Genomic DNA, 23,645 nt, shown 5'->3' with positions numbered 1-23,645 from the left:
AGGAGGTGTTAGCCTGAGGACTTGAGTGCACTAGAGCTTTCGGTGCCATACCAATGACTGCAAAGGGAAAGAGCGGCCAAAGGTCAAATGCCAGATTTTTAATGGTGGATGCCTTGCCATGCCTGAGATAAAGTCGGCGCCGCTCTACACTGAGGATGGTAAATTGAAGTTGATTTCGGTTTATTACGAATTATCCTAACTAAGTGACTTTCTATAGGCGCACGGTGGATCTATAATTCTATAGCATACTACGTCCATATACTGTCTAGGAGGTCATAGGAACACAGAATCGTTCTCAATTTCTTCCAAGTTCTCTACCATGGAAACCAGCAAAAGGGACTATCAGCACAATCAGATTCTAGCTTCTATATCCGCACCACCGTCCAGTAAGATTTGAACCACTCCATGATGGCCAGCCATTGCAGCTAAGTGTAGTGCCGTCGATCCAGATTTGTCTTGCATATTGATAACAGATCTGTCATTACTCAGAGTTTGTACCATCTCAAGATCACCCAACTCGGCTGCCAAATGCAGCGGCGTTTTGCCGAGCGTATTGACCGATCTTCGGTCTGCACCTCGAGCCAAGAGTAGACGAACAATAGGTAGTTGGCCATAAGAGGCAGCTTGATGCAATGGAGTATTTCCTTTCTCCATAGGTTTTGTGGCCAGATTTTGGAATTCAGACTAGAGATTGAGACGTAGTTAGAACATCAGTTTCTCATACAGCCTTGATATGAGACCGACTGATTGAAGGCGATCATTGGATGATCCACGGGTGTCATTTTGAGATTAAGGAGATGCAACATAGAAGGTAAAGATGGCTCAAATGGCGATTTAATCCTGCAAATTTCGAACCGTACCTCTTGAAAGCGGCCCCGCCCCGTCCAAGAACCCCGCCGTCCCTGATCATGCTCCAAGATATCTTCGACCATTTGAGTGACCGAGAAGTCGGTCACCATTGCGGGAGTTTCGGGCCCTTGAGAATTGCCTCCGTTGCTATGGGTATTCTCCATTGAGCCCGGGGGCACAGTTGAAAGAACATTGGGGTCTGAAAAGATTTTGAAGGTTAACAAGTTAAGATTCATATAGTAGCGCCGTAACTAGAGACAATAATACCTTGTGGTGGTACTTGTTTCATGGAAGGTTCAACACCTCTTGACGGCATCGACTCTTTTGATCTTTGCCCTGCAACAGTGACCCACCATTGCAGTTAGAGGTTTGATTCCAAAATTCAAGGTATAAGTCTAACACTCACGATGCTTACGCTGGTATAAGCGATTTTGTTTCCTCCTCCGACTTTCTTGTCCGTCTTCCAGACTGAGAAATAGAGGATTCACATGGTTATTAACAAAGACCAAGTTTTGACCATTCTGCAAATGGCTGACACTATTGTCGATGGAATCTAAAGATGGTGTATAGTAATCCATCACACAACACGGGACATGAACGAAGTATTACTCCACTGGTGGCCGTTGTTCAAACTGCGGAGTACTTAACCATTGATCTAATCTCTAAATCTGGAGTCTCAGATAGGTACTTTTCTTAAATAACCCATCGATTAGAGTTACTTAGACGTGAACTACCTTGTCATGAGAATCCTTCACCTTGATCTGGTAGTCTTAGTGTGATGATGATGATCATCGAGATTTCTACTTCACCCCGAAACTAGTAATGCTTGGCTAATTTGGAAATTTAAGAGAAGATGCAGATTTTTTCATTTTTTTTTTTCGCCAGCCCAACCTTTTTTACACAGTGTCTCCCTTGTACGTGAGATGGGACTAGTAACTCGAATTTGAGATGACAAGCTAGTCCACAGTCAGTGGAAAGCTCGTCTCGCCATTCCACATAATGTAGGCAGATCTTGCTCCACCGATAGGGGTGTTTTGATAGGCTATTTTTGTGCGTTGTGCATCCGATTCCCCATCGGAGCACCGAATGGGTCTCGCAGTAGTGTTGGAAGAGGAGAGAGCAGGTTATCTATTATTTCTCTTCCAAGGTTCCTGTCAAAGTCCAATCGTTATGATGGTAATCAAAAGCACCATTTCCGTATCAAATTCCTTTTGAGATCTGTTTCGTGGCTTGAGGGGTCAGATAGCCATGGTGACCGCACCTGTTTGCTAGCTAGTAGTTAGATCATGTTTCTCCTCGCTTTTCTGTCTTCATTAAATCCATCCCAATTTGATGAAAATTGCACGGGGTCTTTCTCTGCTGAGATCTTCTTCAGTGGTGATCTCTAGAATATGAGGGGGGCGGGGAATGTCGACGTGTGCCAATAAGGTGATCGGGGGGTATTTGGAGGTAGCACTTCAAGGTAGGATTAGAGGAGGACTGGCAATTCTAGCCGGTGACAGGTGCAGGGTCTTGAATAGTGAAGCGGTTCTCCGAACGGTACTCTGTCTAATTTGGACTAGTGCAGAGGTGGGGGGTATTTTACATGGCTGCTTCACTGCCCCCGGGGGCCGTGACAGATGCTTCCGACTTTCGAGATTCTGTTTAGATACGGTGTAGCACGCAAAAATTCAAGCACGATGGCACTACTCTATATTTGGAATTGAAAGAGGGGATTCCGGCGCTCTTGCAGATGAGGGGCAGATAAGAAATCCTTCATTTTGGTTTCGTACTACTTCTATGCGTATGTCAAGTGCTGACGATGCATCGACCAATCACAAATCCAGGCCTTTCGGCCGTAGAGTATTCCACTTCTCTTTAGATATCATCAAACCACTGTCCGAGGATCGGTCATAGTTTAAGAAGATGGAGTTTGATTTGGCATGAACATAGCTCGGTATAATCTTTAGTTACCATGTCGCTAGATTTTGACAACCCCGAGGCTTCACTGCTCAAATCGGAGGCCTTCAGTCAGTCTGACAGAACCAATAGAAGAGGGCTGCAACGAATTTATCAAAGTCGTTATTTTTGGTCAAATTGCACTTTCACGTTCTTTAATCTATTCTTCTTTGCATGTCTCCTGAAGAGTGCCTCATATTCACCTTCGAGCTCAGTATGCGAACCGGCATTAATCTATTGTGAGTTTTAGATTCTAAGAATCACCTTCGTTGGTTGTTGACAATTTTTACTAGCTCCAGCAAGAGATGCTGTACAGCCCGAGGAGAAGATCATCCATGTTGAATTAAAGTCCGAAAATGAATACAACGGAAAACCAAATCCTTCCAACGATGCCGCATGGACAAGGCTATTTAAAAGTCAGCCTCAACTGGATCTTAACTGACAGAGTGCTGATCCGAATTAAGATGCAAACATCAGGCTTAAACCACATGAGCTTGAAAAAACAAAGAGAACCTCAGTGAAGCTGTCAGATGGCTCGGGTGACTTTTATGGGACACTTGGTAAGTTGAAGACTTCAGCGCTTCAAAATTGGTCTTGGTCCGGTACGTGTATTGATGATAGTTACGAGTAGACGTCTATCATCAGCTACACTGTGTGGTAAGTAACGCACAATGGAAACATTTACATCAAATCTTCGGCTGATCTTTTTGAACAGAGATATATTCGTGAGTATGTTCACTCAGAGTACTACAATCTCAAAGCGACGCCGGTGTCAAACATGGACCATGTTGGTAAGTGTCACCTAGGTGGGCCCTACTTTGTGAGAATCTAGCATTGAAATCTAACGTTGGAAACAAATCAAAAGATCACTGCATTGACATGCTACGTCAGATTGTCATGTGCCGAGGAGACATTGCGTTGACTACTTACAAATGGATTCCCAACTACAGTCTTCCATGGCCCGACTTCGGATTGGCTCATGAATGTAGAAACTGGGAACGCATCGATAATTGGGCTAGCAAGAGAGCCATTGACGTAAATGACTACAGTCTGATTGTGCATCCTGAACTAGGTAAGAGATTGACACCCCAACTGTGCGTTGATAGAAATGCTGACCTGAACTTCTCTGAAAGGCCCAGCTTTTCTGGAGCCTGATTGGAACAGAACAAAGGGTGGTGCCTAGAGATGTTTTGGACCAGGAGAGGTCATTTATGTGAAAGACGAGAGACCAGAATAGGACGATTCAGTTATCGAAGACTAAATAGTGGATTGTCAGTGTATAGACCTCAACTGTAATCCCATTAACACCTCAGAACGAATTTGCAAAACCAACGTTCTCAATCAGTTCGTCAATGTTAGATCTCTTATGCTTTTAGTGTGTGGGAACTGGGCCCACCCGGGGGTCAGAGGTCGACGGATATGTCCCAAGCTAAACAATGCCGACGAATGATTGACGAATTAAGGGGCAGTGGCTATGATATCCTGGGAACCTATTTATCTAGCCCAGGTCCAAGTTGCGATCTACAACACCTGAGACATCTTCCATTCGTCTCTGTTTCTCTTTGAGTCACCCAAACCACGACAATGGCCGTCAATTTTCTACTCAAAGTCTTCTTGTTCCTATCCCCTCTACTCTTCTTGATTTTCACTTTCGGTTTCAAAGCCAATATTTGGAGTCCATCCAAGATTCAAAGATCGCTTTGTGGCATACACCATCAAGAGACCCTCACTATTCCGACAGAATTTACAATGCGTCCCACTTTGGAGGATTTGTCGCACAAGGGAGACGAGGCATGGGCGACAGAGTTATTTACTCCCCATGGTGGGTTCCTGGTAGTCCGTAGGAACGAAACCATGAAAGAAAACTGGGGGATCTCGATGTTCCATGGACTGCATTGTCTTCAGTTGATTCGCAGTTCGCTTCAACGGGCCAGAGAAATGGGAACTGGCTCCATGCCAGGCAGCCATGGGGATCATCATGAACAACATTTAGAACACTTGGATGAATCTCATCTACAACATTGCTTTAGCTACATTACTCAGGTAGGAAACTCTTGTCTTCTTCAACCAAACTGATTGGTCACCTCCCTGCGGAATATTCTAACATGAGGACTGGTAGTCTTTGATGTGCTCCGCTGACGATACGATTGAGCCACCACAAGAGCAGTATAATAGTGATGGGAATTTGGTCGATCTGAGTATTGACGGTATGGGATATGTGCATCAATGTCGTGATTCCGGCCACATCTGGGATATTGTCCGACGGTCGGAGAAAGTCCCAATCGAAAAATGGGACTGGGAAATCAACGATACAGTGGAAAGTGTTTTTATAGAACCTTGAGGTTTAAATGTACGGGGTATTTCCATGTGAACTGTTTATCTTATGGATTCAGGGTAGGAAAGATATGATTCTAATGAGTCGCTCAATGCCGTCAAGTGTGAATGCTGAAGGCATGTTGATACCAGTGGATTTCGATAGCGTGTTATCTCTTGTTCCCTTCTTGAAGTACTTTTGTTGTGCGAAGTGAATGTCGATTATGCCGTCCCTCACTGACTTCCTCGCCTCGTATAGGTCGAAGAGTTCCTTAGTACCAGTGTCATTAGTCTGGCGCATGGACGTACATTTCCTGTGGTGAAAAAAATAACCTAATGCACTGTCAGACTCACAATCATGCATCGTCCCTCTTAGCTTCCGACAAATGCACTCAGATCATGCTGTTGGCTGCATGAAGAAAATGCCCCTCATTTCGCAAAAACAAGAAATGAAGGGAGGGATGTCTATCGGTCTGCTCGAAGATGATGAGTTTTTTATACAAAACAGATTGCAACTAGAAGACTTTCAACAGGCTAAGGATTTCATCACTAGCCTGTCAAAATGCCCAGCGGGTACTCCGCTCTCCAGGACGTTGAGGCAAGGCAAAGTATTGATGAAAGCGAGATTAGCGAAGTCTATCAGGATGTGAAAAACAGGCCCAAAATGTTGGATGTGGCAAGTGGCTGTAAGATCTCTATCGTTAAAAAGCTTGCACTATTGAGTCTATTCGCCGGTTATACTGCTCTGGTACTTGGCCTTGGGCACGCGTTGAAAAAGTCAAATAGTTCATATATTGAACCTTCAGCGGCATTGCTTTATCTTCAAGGTAAGATTATCGTTATTTGGCATGAGTGGAAGCTGATCGATTTACAGAAAAACACCTCCAGTCCCTTCCACGGTCGTACGATCAGTCCGTCACATTCAATGGAACTCTGGACTATCCATCAAATTTCCGAGGTGCACCATCACCAGACATCGATCGCGCATGGGCTCGTTCCATCAACCGTAAGCATCAAACAAAGGCATTCGGGATATCTTGAATAAATCGTGAATTAGCAAAACCAAAACACTAACATCACAATGTAGTTGGGGCAGTGAATGTTTCTTTATCTGACGATGACATACGACTATTGGGCATGGATCCAGATACCACAGTAAAGCTTCCTCCTGAGGATGGAGGCGCTTATCGAGTTCACTTTGAATTCTCGCATCAGATGCATTGTGTGGTAGGTTTTCGTGATTCTCCCTCCAGCGTATCCTCTTAACCGAAAAATGGGCTTTTTCTCTAAAATATGTCTATTGCTCAGGACTTTATACGCATGTGGACATATCGGAACCAATACAACGAAGAACAAGAGGAGTTCTCGGACAGTGAAGCAATACAGCGGACTCACATCGGTTTGTTATCCAGCTCTGAAGTGATAGATTCCTCTAACAGCCAAGCCTAGACCATTGCGTTGAAATGATGAGGCAGTTTGTCATGTGCCATGCGGATACCAATCTTGTTACTACGAACTGGGTAGCCGGGAGGAACTCGCCATACCCTAATTTTAACACCAAACACACCTGTCGGAATTTCGATGAAGTCGTCGATTGGGCATGGGACCATCAGATAACCATCAGAACCGCTTCTAAGCCTGAAGGGGTAAAGGAACTTCCAATTCCACCCTAAAGCAGCGTAGCGAGCTGATTGTGCTAGGGTCTACGCACTAAAGATTGGGAGGGAGGGAGTTTGTTCTTACAGGAAGCAAAACTCTTGACTATGTCCTTCCGGGCAAGTTCAATGCCCGAGGCATCAATTAGTGTGACCTGATGCTACACCACAAGAGCTCCAGTTTAAATCATGCAGTCCTTGCAGTAGCCCCAACAGCAGATATAGCGATCAGTGCAAGTCCATACAATGCAGCTGCGAATAAAAAAGGAAGACCAAGCCATGTGTCACCGAGTACCATCCCCAGATGATACACCCCTGCCAGTAGAGGCCCTGCTACTAGCGATCCAATTGAGCTCATCACACTGAGAAGTGTGTAAATTGTGCCCAATGATGTTGGCTCAACGAGCGAAGTCACTAATGTTCTTGCCGTGACAGAAAACGACGATCCTAATCCGAACACCACAACTCCAAGACTGAGCAAGATCAGATTTGGTGCCACAAAAATAAATAGGCAACCCAGAAGCATCAACAGTGCATTGGCCTGGGTAAGTACTTTGTCTCTTATACCCATCTCCCACCCATGCTTGCGATCCAGATAGCCCGTCACGGCAGGAAGTAGAATAAATAGAGATATCAGGTTAAAACTAGCCCGAAGGGGCAACACGTATGATGCCTATGGAAAGGAATTTTGTTCAGCATTCACAAGTGGCTCAAAAGTCTGGGAAGAAAGTAGAGAACGCACCTCGGCATATGATGTGTGGAACCTCTTCGAGATATACTGCAATAGAAGCGCAAAGGCGTGTGTTCCTACAAGTGTGACAAAGAAGGAGACGACAACAAGTGCGGCATTTTTATTTTGCGAGAGCTGCTCATAGAGCTCTTGGATTCCTTCCGAGGCATACCAGGCACGAACCGGCGGCTGCTCGTGGCCTGAGGTTGAAGCTGGCTTGGCCTGGTTATAGATAGCAGGAAAAAACAACACTCCCCAAAGAACTGAAAATATAGCAATCACAGAGGACGCGAGGAACGGTGCCCAAGGATTTTTTTTCATTAGCGCTGCCCCAACTGGGGGTGCAATCAGCTCCGTAGCCAAGATTACCGCTGTCATTTGGGAGAAAACGGTCGTTCTAGCACATGCCTCCTTAGCAAACCAACATATGGTCGAGTTTCACAGTAGTCATACCTCATTTTAGCAGGGGTGATAGTAGCCACAGCCGAGAAACTCAAGGACGTTACGACCTGCGGCCCTCCCCCTAGAATCTGCCAAAGGGCAGAGAACCAAAGAGCACGAGGGGGTAAGATGGGGTAAAACCAGACTATTCAACATGGTTAGTATATTGAGAAGTCCATGTGACTGTGAGTTTTAGACTTACAAACTACTCTGCTCCAGTTGGAGCACATGGCACTACCAAAAAAGGCCAACAAAGCGACGGGTCGATATCCGACCCAGTCCGCTAGAATCCCATACGGCACCGCCAGAAGTATGGCTATTCCAAAATTCAGTTTCGCTGTCTTGAGAAGAGAATCGCAAAACACCCCGCTTTTCCAAAATGAACTCACCAGGAATAGTCTCGAACGTTTCTCTCCAGCCGTTGAGCAATGCAATCTCCGTCTGAATAGGCTCTATCTTGCATCTTTCTGCTGCAGAAGTAACAGCATTTACAACATGCTTAGCATAATAATCTCGGCATACCATGTCTTCCAAGAGAGCAACCTCGGCGACTTCACCCAGATTGTTAGAAAGGTCGAAAAGAACCGCGCCGCCGCATAATAGCACGACTGTAATAATCCAACGGGGATAAACAGATTCTTGGACTACATTTGACTGAGCTGAGACGTCTGATTCTTGAAGCAGGCTTGTTGCTTCATCGCAAGTGGGGTCCCTGGGGGAAGGCATCCTTTAGGTGAAGAGCAAGGACATGGAGTGAAAAGGCAGAAACACATACAATTTAGAATTTCGTTATTTTGAGGTCCGCGCCCCCTTAAATTTTTCTCGCGCCTGGATCTAGCCTGATATAGATGATATAGCAACAACATAGATACAAGGAAACAAAGCATTTCCCTAAAGTCTTGGTCCATACGTGGGGCACCGGGCTTGAGCGGGTTTTGACGATTTCTCCTCTTATCGTGGACTTTACATTGGTGTCTATGTATTTGTACTCGACGGCGATGGTCTAGAGTCAATGGGTTTGCAGGGGTACAGATAAGACTACGGCAGGTTGTAGAGTCCATCGCGCCAACCCGGGTTCTTACTAGCTGTCAAACCTCAAATACGGCCTCCCTAGGCCATAAACAGGAACCTTGGTTTTTGTTATGGTCTAGTTCATTTCAAGAAGAATCAAATCAACCAAAAAAAACTATCATACATGTAGGCTATTCTTGAGTGTCTTAGTAGGACTTGAATCACTCCGTTCACTAGTAAATCTCCCTCTTAAACACTGATTCAAACCCTCTTTTATAAAGCCTTTCGATCGCTCTTTTTTTAACCCCGTTTTAACCCTTTTTTTAATTAAATTAATATAAATGCAGCAAAAGGGCGGTCAAATCACACGGGGACTGACGCGATGGACTCTAAAACCGGCCGTACAAGACTCCTATGTAGACCTCAGAGCCGATTGGTTACGGCGATTGCGTTTCCATTGCAACCTAAAGCAAAGCGAGGCCAAGCTGGGCTAATAACCCCTTGAGAGGATCCCCTCCGTTTTCGAAAGACTTTCAATTTGCTATATCTCTCGAAATGGGCGACGCATGTGATCGTGCCGACAACGTCTTCGGTCCTACAATTCGAGGTTGTCGAGATGATACCGACTTCACTCTGTTATTTGAACAATGTTTCTTTTCGCTACTTCCTGCATTTTGTTTCATCGCCTGCTCTGTATATCGGTATTTGGAACTGTCCCAGAGAAAAAGGGTAGTAAAAACCTCTCTGGACTGGTTGATACTTGCAAAAATTGTAGGGACGACAGTCTCGAGGACTGATTCAAAGCGACAAGAATTCCCAGCTAAAAGAAACATTAGACAACTACAGCCACTCTTGGATGCCTGCAATTATCGTTGATCGTCCTTTATGCATTGCCTCACGGCGAACTGACCCGGATTTCGTTGCCAGCGGCCTGTCTCGGCTTCCTTGCCGCGCTAAGTCTAGCTATCGTGTCCTATCAGGAGCACCATCGCTCACTTCGTCCATCTTTTTTGCTGAGTGGATATCTTACAATCAGTACGCTTTTAGATGGAAGCCAAGCACGCACACTGTGGCTGAGGGGAAGCCATAGGCCTATTGCCATTGTGTTTCTTGCAGTCGTGATCATCAAATTGATCACCCTTTTTCTTGAGTCAATTCAAAAACGGCATCTACTGAAAAGCCCTTACTCTCGGTATTCCTCCGATGCCCTGGGAGGAATTTTCAATCGGGGTGTGTTTTGGTGGTTGAATTCACTGCTCCTCCTGGGTTCTTCCCACTCTATTCAACAACAGGACCTTCCATCACTGGATCCGAGATTGGCATCAGAGACTGTCGGAACTCGCATGGGCCATGCCTGGCAACAATGCAGAAAAACTTCCAAGTACAGCTTAGCTTGGGTGACACTAAGGGTTGCTTATGGACCTGTTCTCCATGCCATCTTTCCCCGAATCTGTTTGATCGGCTTCAACATTGCTCAGCCACTTCTGATTTACCGGGTAATTTCATTCATAGATGATAAGAGGAACGACGAGACGGAGGTTGTTGGCCAAGCACTAATTGGTGCCACATTTCTGGTATATCTTGGGATTGCAATTTGCACTGCAGCCTACAAGCATCAAACCTATCGATGCATTGTAATAATGCGTGGAGGGCTTCTTAGCCTAATGTATAATCAAACTTTGCGTCTTCCGGGATCCACGCTGACCGACCAGTCCGTGCTTACTCTCATGAGTGAGGATTTCGATCGAATCGCTGCAGGCTTTGAGAATTCAGACGTAATATGGGCTTCACCTATCGAGGTGGGCTTGGCACTTTACCTCTTGTACCGACAGGTTGGGCTTGCCTGCCTTGCACCTATTGTCTTTGTGGTTGGTAAGTGTAAATCACGCTCCTATGGTGGCATTGTATCAACCATTGATTGATTTATGTTGTAGGGTGTACTGCGTCTGTTCATACATTGTCAAAGAGAGCAAAGAATTCGCAACACCTCTGGATGGAAGCCCTTCAAGATAGAATCAGCTCGACATCCTCCTTTCTTGGTAACATTAAAAACATTCGCATGTCTGGCATCTCGGAAGCCACATCTGCAAAAATCGACGATCTGCGTGCCACGGAGTTGAACAAGTCCAAAATTTTTCGGCTAAACGCTACTGTCAGCATGACTGTTGGTGTTCTTCCAGAAACTCTTGCCCCAGCTGCAGCTTTCATAGTCTACGCCCTTATCGCTAGACAATCCGAGCAAGGCGCTCTTGACCCTGCGAAAGCGTTCTCATCATTATCGCTCATCGGTCTAGTCAGCAAGCCCATTTTGAATTTTATGTACGCTTTTCCGGTATTCATCGCTTCTTTTGGTTCTTATGATCGGATTCAGAAATATCTTTTGACAGATCAGTGCTACCAAACCTTGATTTCCTTTGGCGACATCTCTAATCCCCAACAAAAGGGATTGCGTGCAGACACTATTTCAGATGAAGAGATAGTGCAACTCAGTGACTTAAAGCCCATTGATCGGAACAAAGGCAACTCTTCCAAGCCCTTGATCCAGATGAAGAACGCTTCATTCTCCTTCAAAGCAACAGGAGACCCTGTTCTAAACAACGTCTCTCTCAACGTCAACCGAGGTAGTATTTCTCTACTCGTGGGACCAGTTGGAAGTGGCAAGAGTGCCTTGTTACTCGCTCTACTTGGTGAGATTTTCCAGACAGAAGGGGAAACGCTGAAACAACCGGGGTTAGGGATTGCATATTGCTCCCAAGAGCCATGGATGCCAAACCTCTCTATCCGCAATCTCATTCAAGGTCCTTCCAACTTCGAGGAAACGTGGTACCAAGAGGTAATAAATGCATGCTGTCTTGACACGGAAATCGACCGTCTACCGCAGAAAGACATGACTACCGTTGGAAGTAAAGGCGTGCGTCTCAGTGGAGGTCAAAGACAGCGCATTTCCCTTGCAAGAGCAGTCTATTCTCGGAAACAGCTTCTTCTGCTGGATGATATCACCAGTGGGCTTGATGCTTCCACTGAAAATCAGGTGATTCAAAAATTGTTGGGACAACACGGTATCTGTCGGAAGTATGGCTTGGCTGTAGTTTTCGCAACACACAAGAGTCAGTTGTTCTCATACCACATTTTGAGGTGCCTCGCTAACAGCCGTAGTAAATTTCAAACACAAGGTTGATACCATCATGACGATTGATCACGATGGCTTGAGTATAAAGACACGGTCCTCTGATGGAATGCTTGCCGATTTCGAAATTCACGTCCCAATACAACAGGATCTTGCTTCTAGTACGCCTAGGCCCAATTTCTTGGAAGAGCAGGAAATCGAATCCAGGCAAGCGCTAGCTGATGCATCTAGACGAGCCGGCGACTCCAGTCTTTATTTTCTCTACGCCAAGGAAATGGGGTGGATAGCCGTCATATCAGTTCTTTCTGCATCAATCGGATTTTGTTTCTTCAGCAGATTCCCGAATATCTGGCTCGAATGGTGGTCCGAAGCAGAAATTGAGGAGCCAGGAAAAAGTACCACTCGCTATATCGCTGGCTACGCAGGCTTTGGAGTCTCATCGGCTATCTGTTTCTTCCTTGTTTACTGGATTTTCATGGTTCAATCTGTGCCTCGCACTTCAGTTCGCTTGCACAGAAGACTGCTGAAGGCTGTGACTGCTGCCCCTCTCGCATCTCTTGTCTCAACTGATACCGGAGTGATGCTAAATCGTTTCAGTCAAGACATGTCTTTAATCGATATGAGACTACCAGGGGCAATGATTCAGACCCTGGACGGTTTTCTTGATGCGATTGCTGAAGTAGTGCTGATCGCGCAATCATCCCCATGGACCGCATTGACCTTCCCCCCGATCATGTTCATAGTTTACATTTTGCAAAAGTTCTACCTACACACCTCGCGACAGATTCGACACTTGGATCTTGAAGCCAAGTCGCCCCTTTTCTCTAGTTTCCTGGAGACGTGCGATGGAATTGCTACAATCAGGGGATTTGGCTGGCAAGAAAACTTCCGTCAGCTCAACATGCACCTTACCGACGAGTCGCAGAAACCGTTCTATCTCATGTACTCCATTCAATGCTGGTTGACTCTTGTCTTGAACTTGATAGTGATGGGAATCGTTGTCGTGCTTGTCGTTTTGGCTATTGAAATGCGCAGCACATCTGGCGGTGCTCTTGGTGTTGCGCTCAACAATGTCTCCGCTATTAGCGCGACTTTGGCATACGTCATTGAAGCATGGACTTCGCTTGAAACCTCAATTGGGGCATTGGCTCGATTGAAATCCTTCGAATCCGAAACGCCGTCTGAACATCTCCCTCAGGAATGCTATAATCCTACAAGTGCTTGGCCATCCGAAGGAAGAATCAAATTCGTTGACCTTGCACTAAGCTACCGGTAAGTCGAAGTGTCCATGTTCTTTAAACCTGTATTATACCCTAATTAAGTACTTAGGACCGAGTTGGATCCTGTAATCCAGGGAATCAATCTAACGATACCTCCCGGGGCTAAGATAGGCATTTGTGGGCGCTCAGGAAGGTATGCTTAGGCCCTGACCTTGAGCAAATATATCCTCAGTTTCTAAGTGACATGTAGTGGCAAAAGCTCCCTGATACTAGGTCTACTACGACTGAACGAAATCACGAAAGGAAGAACCTTAATCGATGGCCTTGACATTAGTCAAATTCCACGAGAGACGCTTCGACAGAAGCTAACCACGCTACCCCAGGATCCACTGATCTTGCCTGGTTCAATCCGCCTGAATCTTGATCCTTTACAGAATCATACCGATGCGGCTATTATGTCTGCGCTTTCCCGTGTCGGAATGGCGAACTTGTTTTTAGCCAAAGAAGCAGGTTTAGACAGTGTCATTCAGAAAGAAACACTTTCTACCGGTCAGCAGCAGCTGATTGCTTTTGTGCGAATCCTGTTGAAGCCAAAACCGTCTCCCATTCTACTCCTCGATGAAGCGACTTCAATGGTAGATGTGCAGACGGAAGCCACGATGATGAACTTGATCTCAGAGCAATTCAAAGACAGTACAGTCATTGCAGTGGCCCATCGGCTGAACACGATTGTGGACTTTGATCTCATTCTAGTCATTGAAAACGGGACCATTGTTGAATCTGGGAGGCCTGCTGAGCTTCTTCGGGACCCAGAGAGTTGGTTTAGCAGTTTATGGGTCAAACAGATCCAAGATAGTGCTAGTGGTGTCACTGGGGTTAGATCCTAGTTTCGGTATTATTCAAACTGTTAGAAAGGGTGAGAAGCATAGTAACTTTTCAAGCTTATTCCCCATGACGAAAAGTCCTGCGACGGTCGATTTGAACCCGCACCCCCACCAAATATGTGACTGCAACATCACCAACGTGGTAAATTTTATATTAATCTAAATATCAACGGATAGATAACTGGACAAAAATTCAATTCATTTGATGTTTAGTGTAGTAGCCCTTTGCTTCACGCGTAGCCAGCAATCTTCAAGGCATAGAGCGGATCAAGTTGTCAATATACCCTGATTAAGTGCATTCTATATAACAAGTAGCTTCCTTAAAACAAGCCCAATCCTCCTAACTTCTACCAATTTCTGCTGATTCGGGGTAGAACTTCAATAATCCAACCTTCAATCGCTACATATATAGCCTAATGGGGCTAAGATCCGGTGAATGTAGAGGCCAATCCTCGATGTATACCCTATATTCTTGTTAGAAGTCACATGACTTCTTTGTTTGCTCCTAGTACTTAGTCTAGCTAAACCTGTAGATAGCTTCTCTCTTCTACAACGCATCCAGAGATCTCCAGTTTCATCTACAGCTTCATTTGTAGACTGAACATCATCTCTCTCAGGTTATGAGCGCCGTTGCTTTCGAAGCTATTGTGTAATGCAACCTTCGAAACCCTGGTTTAACCACTTTTTTGGTGTACTGCGTCGCACCACGGTGTGGATACTTAGTGTGGTTCTTGACCACACAAATCAGAGTCCCTCACCAAAAGAAGACAAGATTAACACCTTGTCTAACCCCTTTTGAACCATCTAATATTAGGTGGATCATCATCGTCAACCAACCATAGTTGCCGATAACCCCTTTCGACATTCCAAAAATCGGATCGTCGAACCCCACTTCTGACTTGCTACCCGCCGTAGCAAGCCAATCATACCCCTCACTTTCCTGACTACTTGCTACCAAGCAGTATGTCTGATACACCGGAAGGCTCGCCGCTAGCCTCTCGCCGTCAGTTGTCTTCTCGCGCACATCAGACAACATTCGACTTCAATTTTGACCGTCGAAATGAATCTGACATTGAAAAAATCGTCCCAAAGCTCAAAGGGCTAACTGGGAACATCGTTTTTACATGGCTTTGAAGGAGAACAATAAGGCATACATTCGTGTCATTCAAGAGGAACATACTCGTCCTTCCCGGCCTGACTTCCTTGATATCACAGAAGAAGCTATACGACAGCTTGCTATCATCAAGGTTGGTGGGAATGCTGATCTTGTCACCGATCTAGTCATTCGTGAACTAGCAAAGGAACGTCAGCATGAAAACACTCGGCTACGCGCCGACTGGCAAAAGGAGATGGACAAGTGGGATACATGCAATACCCGTGCATGTAATCTATTGTTTAGTACTCTTGACCCTATCCCTGCCTCTCTTGTCGACAAAGTGGAGAATGCTAGAGAAGCATACAAGATCCTCCAAGCTGAATACGGTACTCCATCCTGGCAAACCAATTTCAAACGATTTGAAATCCTTTGTACCCTCCAATACAAAGGTAACAATCCCCAGGACTACGTACGCCGCTTCAAAGAAGCACTGTTCGAGATCTATCAACGTGGTTCAAACCTTGATGCCAATACCACACTTAATTTCTTCATTCGTTCAATTCAGAACAACCCCCGCTGTCAGATCTTCATTCAAGCTTTGAAACCCAACATCAAAGATCCAAACTTCATGGTAGAAATATACCGTGAATTCATTCTTACAGAAGGATCATCAAAGATTGCTATTGGGTATAACTCGATTCCTTCGGTTCACACCACATCGTCTAATTCCAGCAAGGACACCAACTCTTCTAGCTCTAACTTCGACAAGAAGAGAGATGCTAAGAAAGGCAACAACAAGCAGTCGAACAATTCCAACAAGGACAAATCCTCGAAGAAAAAGACCGACTTTGTTAGAGAGGATAATGTCATTCTTTGCAAGCATCATGGCACTCTCGGTAATCACTACTCGAACAGATGTCCCTTGCTAAAGAATTCATCAAATACCATCACCATTCAACCTACAACTCAGCAGGTTACGGTACCACAACCAGGCCATATCATTGGTCAGGTTGACAATCAAGGACGAATTCATTCGCTACAACAACAGCCTCGGCAGGGAGCTAATGCAATCTATGCACCAGCATCTTATACCTCGACTCCACAGCAAGGTCCTTCTCCAGGAGACCCACTCGCTCGGTACAATACTCTCTTTACCAATGCCCTATTCCAGTCACATGCTATTCATAGCACTCACATTGTATCGCAAGAAGGACAAAAAGCCAATGACAACAACGATATCACACGCTGGATGATTGACTCTGGCACCAGTACACATATGACACCCCACAGATCTGTCTTTGTCAATTTTAGACAGTGTGTATTGCCAGTATCTACTGCCACAGGAGATGTCTTTTACACCGAGGGTTATGGAGATGTGATTCTTCATCTCCTAAATCAGGACTCGACTGAGCAACTCTTTGATTCACCACTGGTTCTTCGCAAGGTATGGCTTGCACCAGAACTACGATCAAGCCTGATCTCAATGTCTGCTCTCGATAAGGAAGACATTGGCACATGGACCAAGAATGGCATGATGACATTCAAACATCAAGATAACCATGGCCCAGAGTCTACCATTGGCTTTGCTACCTGTAAAGGTGAACATTACTGGCTAAATTGTGCCGGTATTGACAAGATTAATCATATGCTTGATTGCAACCTTGTCACTGGATCTCCCAACTCGATTTTCGCTATCAATTCCACCCCAATTTCAATTGATCTTGCTCATCGTCGTGCGTGCCACGCCGGCGAGGATCGTGTGCGAAAGATGGAGACATTTGCTGATGGCATTAAGCTAAAGAAAGGAGCTGGCGTCACCTTTCCTTGTGCTCCATGCATTAAGGGTAAAGGTCATGCATTGCCTTTTGGTAAGGAACGATCTATTAGATCAAAGCCTGGTGAATTCATTCATCTTGATGTCTGGGGACCAATCTCTATTGCTTCCCATGGTGGTGAACATTACTTTATCACATTCACAGATGATGCCACGCGATTCACTTGGCTGTTTCTTCTAAAAACACGCTCTCAAGTCACCGAGGTTTACATCCAATTGGAAACCTACTTGAAAACACAGTTTGGATATACTGTGAAGAGAGTTCATGGCGACGATGCCACAGAGCATAAGCCACTAGCTACTTACCTTGCTAGCAAGGGAACGGTTTGGGATCCAACACCACCGTACACCAAGCAGCTAAATGGTGTCGCTGAAATCAAAAACCGTCATCTTGTGGAGCCATTGGTAGCTGTTATGACTGAGTACCAGTTACCAAAGTACCTCTGGGGATTACTCCTTGGTGGTATTAACTACACAATGAATCGGCTTTATGCTTCAAAAATAGGGATGTCACCCTATGAAGCATTGTTTGGTAAGAAACCTAACCTTTCTAACCTACGAGCTCTCGGTTGTCAATGTTGGTTCTTGATACCTAAAGAGAAGCGAAACACCAAGCTTGATCCTCACATGGAAGAAGCAAGGTTGATCGCTTACGACGAAGGGGACAACTATGTACTATACAATGTACGAACCAAGAAAATTGAGCGCTCTAGGAATGTCATTTTCAATGAGAATCCTACACCAGCAACACTTCCTGATCCAGCCTATGATCTCAATATCACAGGGCCAAGCACTCAAGCACAGGATCAAGGTTCTTCAATCATAACTGATCGTCACATTCCAGTCGATTTTCTTAATGAATATGACTACTGCACGGTGCCTACACAGTACTATGACAATACAGGTTTCGGTAACAAGAAACAGATTCAACCCCGTCCTTCCTCTCCCTACCGATACCGTTTCAGTACTCCGCCGCCGCCGACGGTTGAAGATGATCATGAAGAACATCTTGACATGCCTACGAACCTTCCTCTCGATCACATCCATCCTTTCATTCTCGAACAACAAGCTCCGGTGATCCTTCCAGATCCTGATACATTTGTGTTACCAAACGATAATGAAATGGCGGGTAGTTTTGGAAGGTTTATGGAGGCACAACGGGAGGACACTGGTGCCCACTTTGAAGTAGGTGGGCGAGGGACTCTCGTCGAGTCACAACCTGCTTCCCGGCAGGTTGTTGATATGGATATTCCCACGGATATGAATCTTCATCAAGCACCATTTCAACATGAACAACTTCCATCACAACTCGATCAGGCATCGTTTAAGTACGATTTCTCTCATTTAAATCCTATGCCTGACGACAGAATTCAAGATAGGAACTACGTCTCAACTCAACCAATTCAGCCCGAAAGCGGGCAGTTACGACGTTCAACAAGAATCAAGAAGCCCAGCAAGGCTTATATTGAAAGCTTGGCTAGCAAGTCATTCTTTGATTCCAACTTCCTACAACTCTTAGCAGATCAACCAGACATCTTGGTTAGTCTTGTCACCAATGTCACTGCTACAGAGTTTGCTACCTCGAAATTGACATCTAATGACGTGGGCTTTGAACCCAATGGCTGGGCACAAGCTATGTCCTGTGTTGAAAAGGACAAATGGCTAGTTGCTGCTCACAAAGAGCTACATCGTCACTTGATAAATGGTACCTGGAAGGTTATGCCTCGTTCAAAAAGCAAAAAGAAGCCCCTTACACTTCGCTGGGTGTTCAAAATTAAGCATGATGGTACCTACAAAGCACGACTTGTGGCTCGAGGTTTTCGACAGATCAAAGATCTAGATTTCTACGAAGTCTATGCTGTCGTTTCTAAGCCTATGTCATTCAAAATCTTTACTGCAATTGCTGCAACAAAGGGCTGGCATCTACATCATGTAGATATTGTCACTGCTTTTCTTTGTGCTGAATTGAAAGAGCCAATTGAAATTGAACTTCCAGAAGGTCAACAAGATGAGTATCCTAATCACATTGGATTACTTATGAAGACGATCTATGGACTGAAACAAAGCCCTCGGGAGTGGTATTCACTACTCCATGATGTCTTGATATCATTGGGCTTCACACGAACTCAGTCAGATCACTCCATCTTTGTCAAAAGAGAGCATGAAATTCCACCTCTCTATGTTATGGTATACGTTGATGACTTGCTAGTCCTATCTCCGTCAGAGACCATGATTCAGCAGTTTAAAGATGCTATTTGCAAGCACTTTGACACCTCTGATAAGGGCAATCTTCAAAGATATCTTTCAATTAATGTCCACTATGCTGATGGCATAATACATTTGTCACAAGCGGACTATGTTGAAAAAATTCTCGCCCGTTTCGGTCTTGAGAATTGCAAACCTGTCGCTACACCAATGGATGAGAAGCAGGCCTTACTTCCCTTTCAAGGCACTGCCACAAAAGGACAGATACTGGAATTTCAAACCAAGATTGGCACTTTGATATGGTTGATGGTATCAACTAGACCAGATATCTCATTTGCTGTCATTAAGCTTGCAAAGTATGCCAAGAATCCAAGCGATTATCACTTTCAAGCACTGAAAAGGGTGTTTCGCTATCTTGCTGGCACAAAGTTTCTTACGATCTCTTTCTTACCAGAAATAGATCTGAATTCATGCTCAATGGCAGTATCTGGCTACTGCGATGCTGACTGGGCAGGACCACATAGTGAGAAAGGACTTTCCACATCTGGTTTCCTGTTCAAGATGGCTGGTGGAGCAATTTCTTGGACCTCTAAGAAACAACCATGTGTTGCTCTCTCCACCACTGAGAGTGAATACATTGCTGAAGCTCTAGCAGTACAAGAAGCAATTTGGTTAACTCAATTGCTTACAGAACTTGGGATTGAAGGTTTTCTTAGGAAGCCTATTCCTATTTTTGCAGACAATAATGGAGCAATTGCTTTGGCATTAAATCCGGAGTTCCATGCGGCAACTAAACACATTGCCATTCGTTATCATCGACTTCGTGAAGAAGTCGCAGCTGGTAATGTGGAATTCATCAAAATCCCGACAGCCGAAATGGCTGCCGATGGTCTTACAAAACCCCTCGGCAAAACAATGTTCAAGCGGTGGGTTGCACAAGTAGGCCTAACAGCCTATAAAAGCAACCTGTAGTTTTGAATTCTGGTTTACACACAGAAAAATGGGGGGTTGTTTCAATTAATAAATTTTTTTTTTTTTTTTTTGGAGAAGAAGGGTCTTTTGGCAGGACGACTACATACTAGTCGTGGGGGGTGTTAGAAGTCACATGACTTCTTTGTTTGCTCCTAGTACTTAGTCTAGCTAAACCTGTAGATAGCTTCTCTCTTCTACAACGCATCCAGAGATCTCCAGTTTCATCTACAGCTTCATTTGTAGACTGAACATCATCTCTCTCAATTCTTTAAACTACTCTCCCACAACTCAAGTGGTATATACACGTATTTTCCTATTTTTGTTAGCAGGAGACCATATTTGAGAGGGAAAACATTGAAGTTGAGGTGGTTGGGGGGCTTATAACCCGCTAAAAAAGGTAGGGTTTGTCGAGGGACTTAAAACACCAGATTTATCATGAGTCTGCTCAGATACAAAGAAGTCGTTCACTCTGAAGGTGCTTCCTATGGTAGCGAACGATCATTTGTAAGATCACAAGGGTTGTCGTCGTTAACGGGTTGATAAAGAGCGCTACACAGACTTAAGTGAAGGAATTTGACTAGCGTGAGGAGTGAAGTATATACTAAGATATTCGAATGTAGCCTATGTTTTGATATTGATCAAAGTTCTACTTCCTCGAAATTCGAAATTGCTAAAGTTGCAGACAAAAGCCTTCTCAGGAGTGTGTCTTGAAATCTTTACGATGGACACTGACTTGACAAATCCAAAGAGGCCCCCGAGAAGAAATCCACCGACAAGATTGAACATCGGAGCGGAAATTTTGCCTCTAAATCTCCGCTTCTAATAGCCATTTCCCATGTTGTGTTTAGTCTATCACTCTCATTTTCCAATACTGGTCGTCCTATATACAATCGAACAGTATTTTTGTAGCTTTGGGAGTACAGCATGTATAGAACAATAATTTTACAACTTGGAAGAAGGCAGTGTTAGTGCGGAACTCGCTCTCCACACGGGCCAGTTGAGGCATGAGCTATTGCATGCTATGGAAGTTTGCGCGACATCTCGACCCGCGTCCGCGGACAGGGTCAACAACTAGAATCATGGTCGGAGCACCTCATGGCTTTGTTGAGTGGTCCGAGTAGGTATCAGAGACAGTAGCGCTAGTGATAACATGATAAATTTGCCAGCTCCATTGACAACTTCAACGCTCCCTTTGGATTGGCATGTCATCCTCTCCTTTGGCTGCGTGATCTGCTTTGACGTCGATGGCTTTGTGTCTCCCTTTCTACCAGATCGGAATCATTGGAAGAGGGCATAGGCTGACAAAAGCTTTGTGACGCGCTGGGAGAATGCGGATTATCGCTGACCAGATCCCTGGATGCGTGGGAAACAGACCGTTCCACCTCAGCTTCAACCGTAAGCCGCTCGGCATGGCGAGAGTAAACCTGGCTCCTGTCGCGGAATTTGCCAAATTTCAGTTCACTGCCAACCGGCGGATGCTCTTTGATAGAGAAATGAGTACCATCTCTAGTAAGACTTCGAGGACGAAGAGAAGAATCCCTTCGCTTGAATTTTATCTGGTCTCTAGCGCTTGAGGGCTGGGAGTTCCGGACAAATGCAGAGGCTTGGGAGTATATGTCGTCCGCAGAGGACAACTGCGGTGAAGCATCTGGATCTGTTGGAGGTGTGACTTGAGATCGGGTGGAGAATCTCTTAACCAAGTCTCGTGCATCTTTGACGGTGTCCTTCTTGATCTCTTCAATAATTACAGTTATCACTTGGGTGATACCCGCACCGTCTGGATGTCCATGAGGGTGATTCTGCTCGTGGAGCAGTCTCATTGAATCGCTGAACTGTCGCTCTGTTCGGCAAGCTTGCTTTTCCAAGGCCACTCTGTTGTTTCTCGGTTAGCTCCCGATCTATTACGTGTACCTGGACTACTAACATCCTCTCAAGTGCTTGCGATCTTGTTATAGAATCAAAATTTGGCACTTGATGAAAATTGAAATAGCAGAGTCGAGCAGTGAAAGTGTCGTTAATAGATTGAGGCTGGCTTTCACGCTCCCCAGTGTAGCTATTGGAAATTGAAAGTCACCTTTCGTAAAATACCACCGAATCTTTGCCCGAAATTCCTCAAAACCAGCACTTTTTCTCCGGTGCAGTGGCTTAAGTTTGTGGCTGATATCTCGGATCTGGTCGTGAGCCAATTTTGATTGTTCTCGCAGTCGTTGATCAAGATTGTTCTCCCTGGCAATTCGCATGACACGGTTCTGGATTGGACTTATGACTTCCTCGAAAATGCTCGCTAGTACCCGGCAATTTGCAATCTCGTGTTTCAGTTGTTTGACCTCCTTCTTGGCCATGCGGTCATCTCGAGAGAATCGACAAAGACTTTTGCTGCAGGCTTCGAGCTCACTAAACAAAGAAGTTGCAACGAAAGCTAGACCTACAGCCTCCATGACTGTTCATAACAACAAATCAACCAAACTTTGACAGGAATCTCAACTTGTTTATTCGGATCTGAGGCTCAAACAGGGCATGAGCCAACTGTAACTTGAAGTGTAGTACGGCCTATCAAATCAAACCACGACCATCGCATACAAAATACATAGCCTCGCGTGTTGTGACGCTTGTGAAATATCGACTCGACAATAGTCGAGCATCATGGTGGAAAATTTGTGAAAAGAGCGGTAAACGATTATGCATCCATGTCACATTTACCAGGATAAAGTGGACCTCGGACGAATCAACGGCTTTCCTTTTACCGCCATTGCCAACAAATGACCAAAGGCATACTTTTTTTTTAATTTAAAGTCGTATTCACATAAGAATATCCGACTACTTTGTATTCCCAGCCAGCAATGTAGACCCAACATTAGCCGACAAAAAACGTAACCCAAACATCCACAGAGCCCAAAAAAATCGGCCATTTTGACCCTATGTCTTTTAGAATAACTATAATCAAAATCACATGAACAGTTCCCTTGTGGCTATTGTAGCAAAGTTAAGTCTTTTTATCCCACTCTCCAACATTTAAATTCACGTGCAGTCAATAATTCTGTTGTGCTATACTTTGCACGTGCTGCTGGCTTTGAAGATTAAAATTGGACATTTTCTAGAAGTAGAAAAAAAAAACAACATTCTCTTTTCAGCTTATCCCAGAGTTAAGATTCCACTCATGCACAAATTATGGTTATACTTTGTATGTACAGTGACGCAGCAAAAGCCTCAGCCCCTCTAGCCCCACACCATAGTTATGCTTAGTTAGTTAGTTAACTAGTTAGTTAACTATTGCTTATTATGTAAGACCCTACCAGACGAATAATTTGCCTAAGATTCACCATCTGGCTGTGATAGCCTAGGTTTTATGCCGAAAATTACCCTGTTGAGT

General features: G+C 44.8%; 7 protein-coding genes across 7 annotated transcripts; 5 read left to right on the top strand and 2 right to left on the bottom strand.

Annotated features, from left to right (window-relative positions):
- Window positions 1-351: 351 nt before the first annotated feature.
- Window positions 352-1,138, bottom strand: Pdw03_1075 (Ankyrin repeat-containing protein, putative; the record flags this gene model as incomplete). The annotated part of the gene is made up of 3 exons (XM_014679319.2): window positions 352-684; window positions 861-1,048; window positions 1,117-1,138. 3 exons carry the CDS (start codon window positions 1,136-1,138, stop codon window positions 352-354), a joined length of 543 nt encoding a protein of 180 aa, XP_014534805.2.
- Window positions 1,139-2,803: 1,665 nt separating this feature from the next.
- On the top strand, window positions 2,804-3,970 carry Pdw03_1074 (tat pathway signal sequence protein; the record flags this gene model as incomplete). The annotated part of the gene is made up of 8 exons (XM_066099797.1): window positions 2,804-2,858; window positions 3,003-3,026; window positions 3,081-3,203; window positions 3,252-3,347; window positions 3,419-3,444; window positions 3,503-3,578; window positions 3,653-3,859; window positions 3,921-3,970. The coding sequence occupies 8 exons, from the start codon at window positions 2,804-2,806 to the stop codon at window positions 3,968-3,970; spliced, it is 657 nt and encodes a 218-aa protein (XP_065957524.1).
- A 566-nt stretch (window positions 3,971-4,536) lies between these two features.
- Window positions 4,537-5,128, top strand: Pdw03_1073 (SSCR protein; the record flags this gene model as incomplete). The annotated part of the gene is made up of 2 exons (XM_066099796.1): window positions 4,537-4,830; window positions 4,907-5,128. The coding sequence occupies 2 exons, from the start codon at window positions 4,537-4,539 to the stop codon at window positions 5,126-5,128; spliced, it is 516 nt and encodes a 171-aa protein (XP_065957523.1).
- Window positions 5,129-5,662: 534 nt separating this feature from the next.
- Window positions 5,663-6,773, top strand: Pdw03_1072 (tat pathway signal sequence protein; the record flags this gene model as incomplete). Its single annotated transcript, XM_066099795.1, has 5 exons — window positions 5,663-5,927; window positions 5,975-6,106; window positions 6,188-6,327; window positions 6,409-6,499; window positions 6,550-6,773. The coding sequence occupies 5 exons, from the start codon at window positions 5,663-5,665 to the stop codon at window positions 6,771-6,773; spliced, it is 852 nt and encodes a 283-aa protein (XP_065957522.1).
- Window positions 6,774-7,428: 655 nt separating this feature from the next.
- Pdw03_1071 (Major facilitator superfamily domain, general substrate transporter) lies at window positions 7,429-8,652 on the bottom strand (the record flags this gene model as incomplete). The annotated part of the gene is made up of 4 exons (XM_066099794.1): window positions 7,429-7,882; window positions 7,939-8,071; window positions 8,129-8,242; window positions 8,316-8,652. The coding sequence occupies 4 exons, from the start codon at window positions 8,650-8,652 to the stop codon at window positions 7,429-7,431; spliced, it is 1,038 nt and encodes a 345-aa protein (XP_065957521.1).
- Window positions 8,653-10,577: 1,925 nt separating this feature from the next.
- Window positions 10,578-14,171, top strand: Pdw03_1070 (ABC transporter, putative; the record flags this gene model as incomplete). Its single annotated transcript, XM_014679317.2, has 5 exons — window positions 10,578-10,809; window positions 10,872-12,044; window positions 12,094-13,336; window positions 13,394-13,477; window positions 13,535-14,171. The coding sequence occupies 5 exons, from the start codon at window positions 10,578-10,580 to the stop codon at window positions 14,169-14,171; spliced, it is 3,369 nt and encodes a 1,122-aa protein (XP_014534803.2).
- A 1,121-nt stretch (window positions 14,172-15,292) lies between these two features.
- Window positions 15,293-18,882, top strand: Pdw03_1069 (Retrovirus-related Pol polyprotein from transposon TNT 1-94; the record flags this gene model as incomplete). The annotated part of the gene is made up of 4 exons (XM_066099793.1): window positions 15,293-17,132; window positions 17,295-17,630; window positions 17,883-18,803; window positions 18,878-18,882. 4 exons carry the CDS (start codon window positions 15,293-15,295, stop codon window positions 18,880-18,882), a joined length of 3,102 nt encoding a protein of 1,033 aa, XP_065957520.1.
- Window positions 18,883-23,645: the final 4,763 nt, after the last annotated feature.

This window comes from Penicillium digitatum, chromosome 4, assembly GCF_016767815.1.
Source record: "Penicillium digitatum chromosome 4, complete sequence".
NCBI lineage: Eukaryota > Fungi > Ascomycota > Eurotiomycetes > Eurotiales > Aspergillaceae > Penicillium > Penicillium digitatum.
Note: the sequence above shows the minus strand (reverse complement) of the source record. Positions and strands in the feature narration are given on the sequence as shown.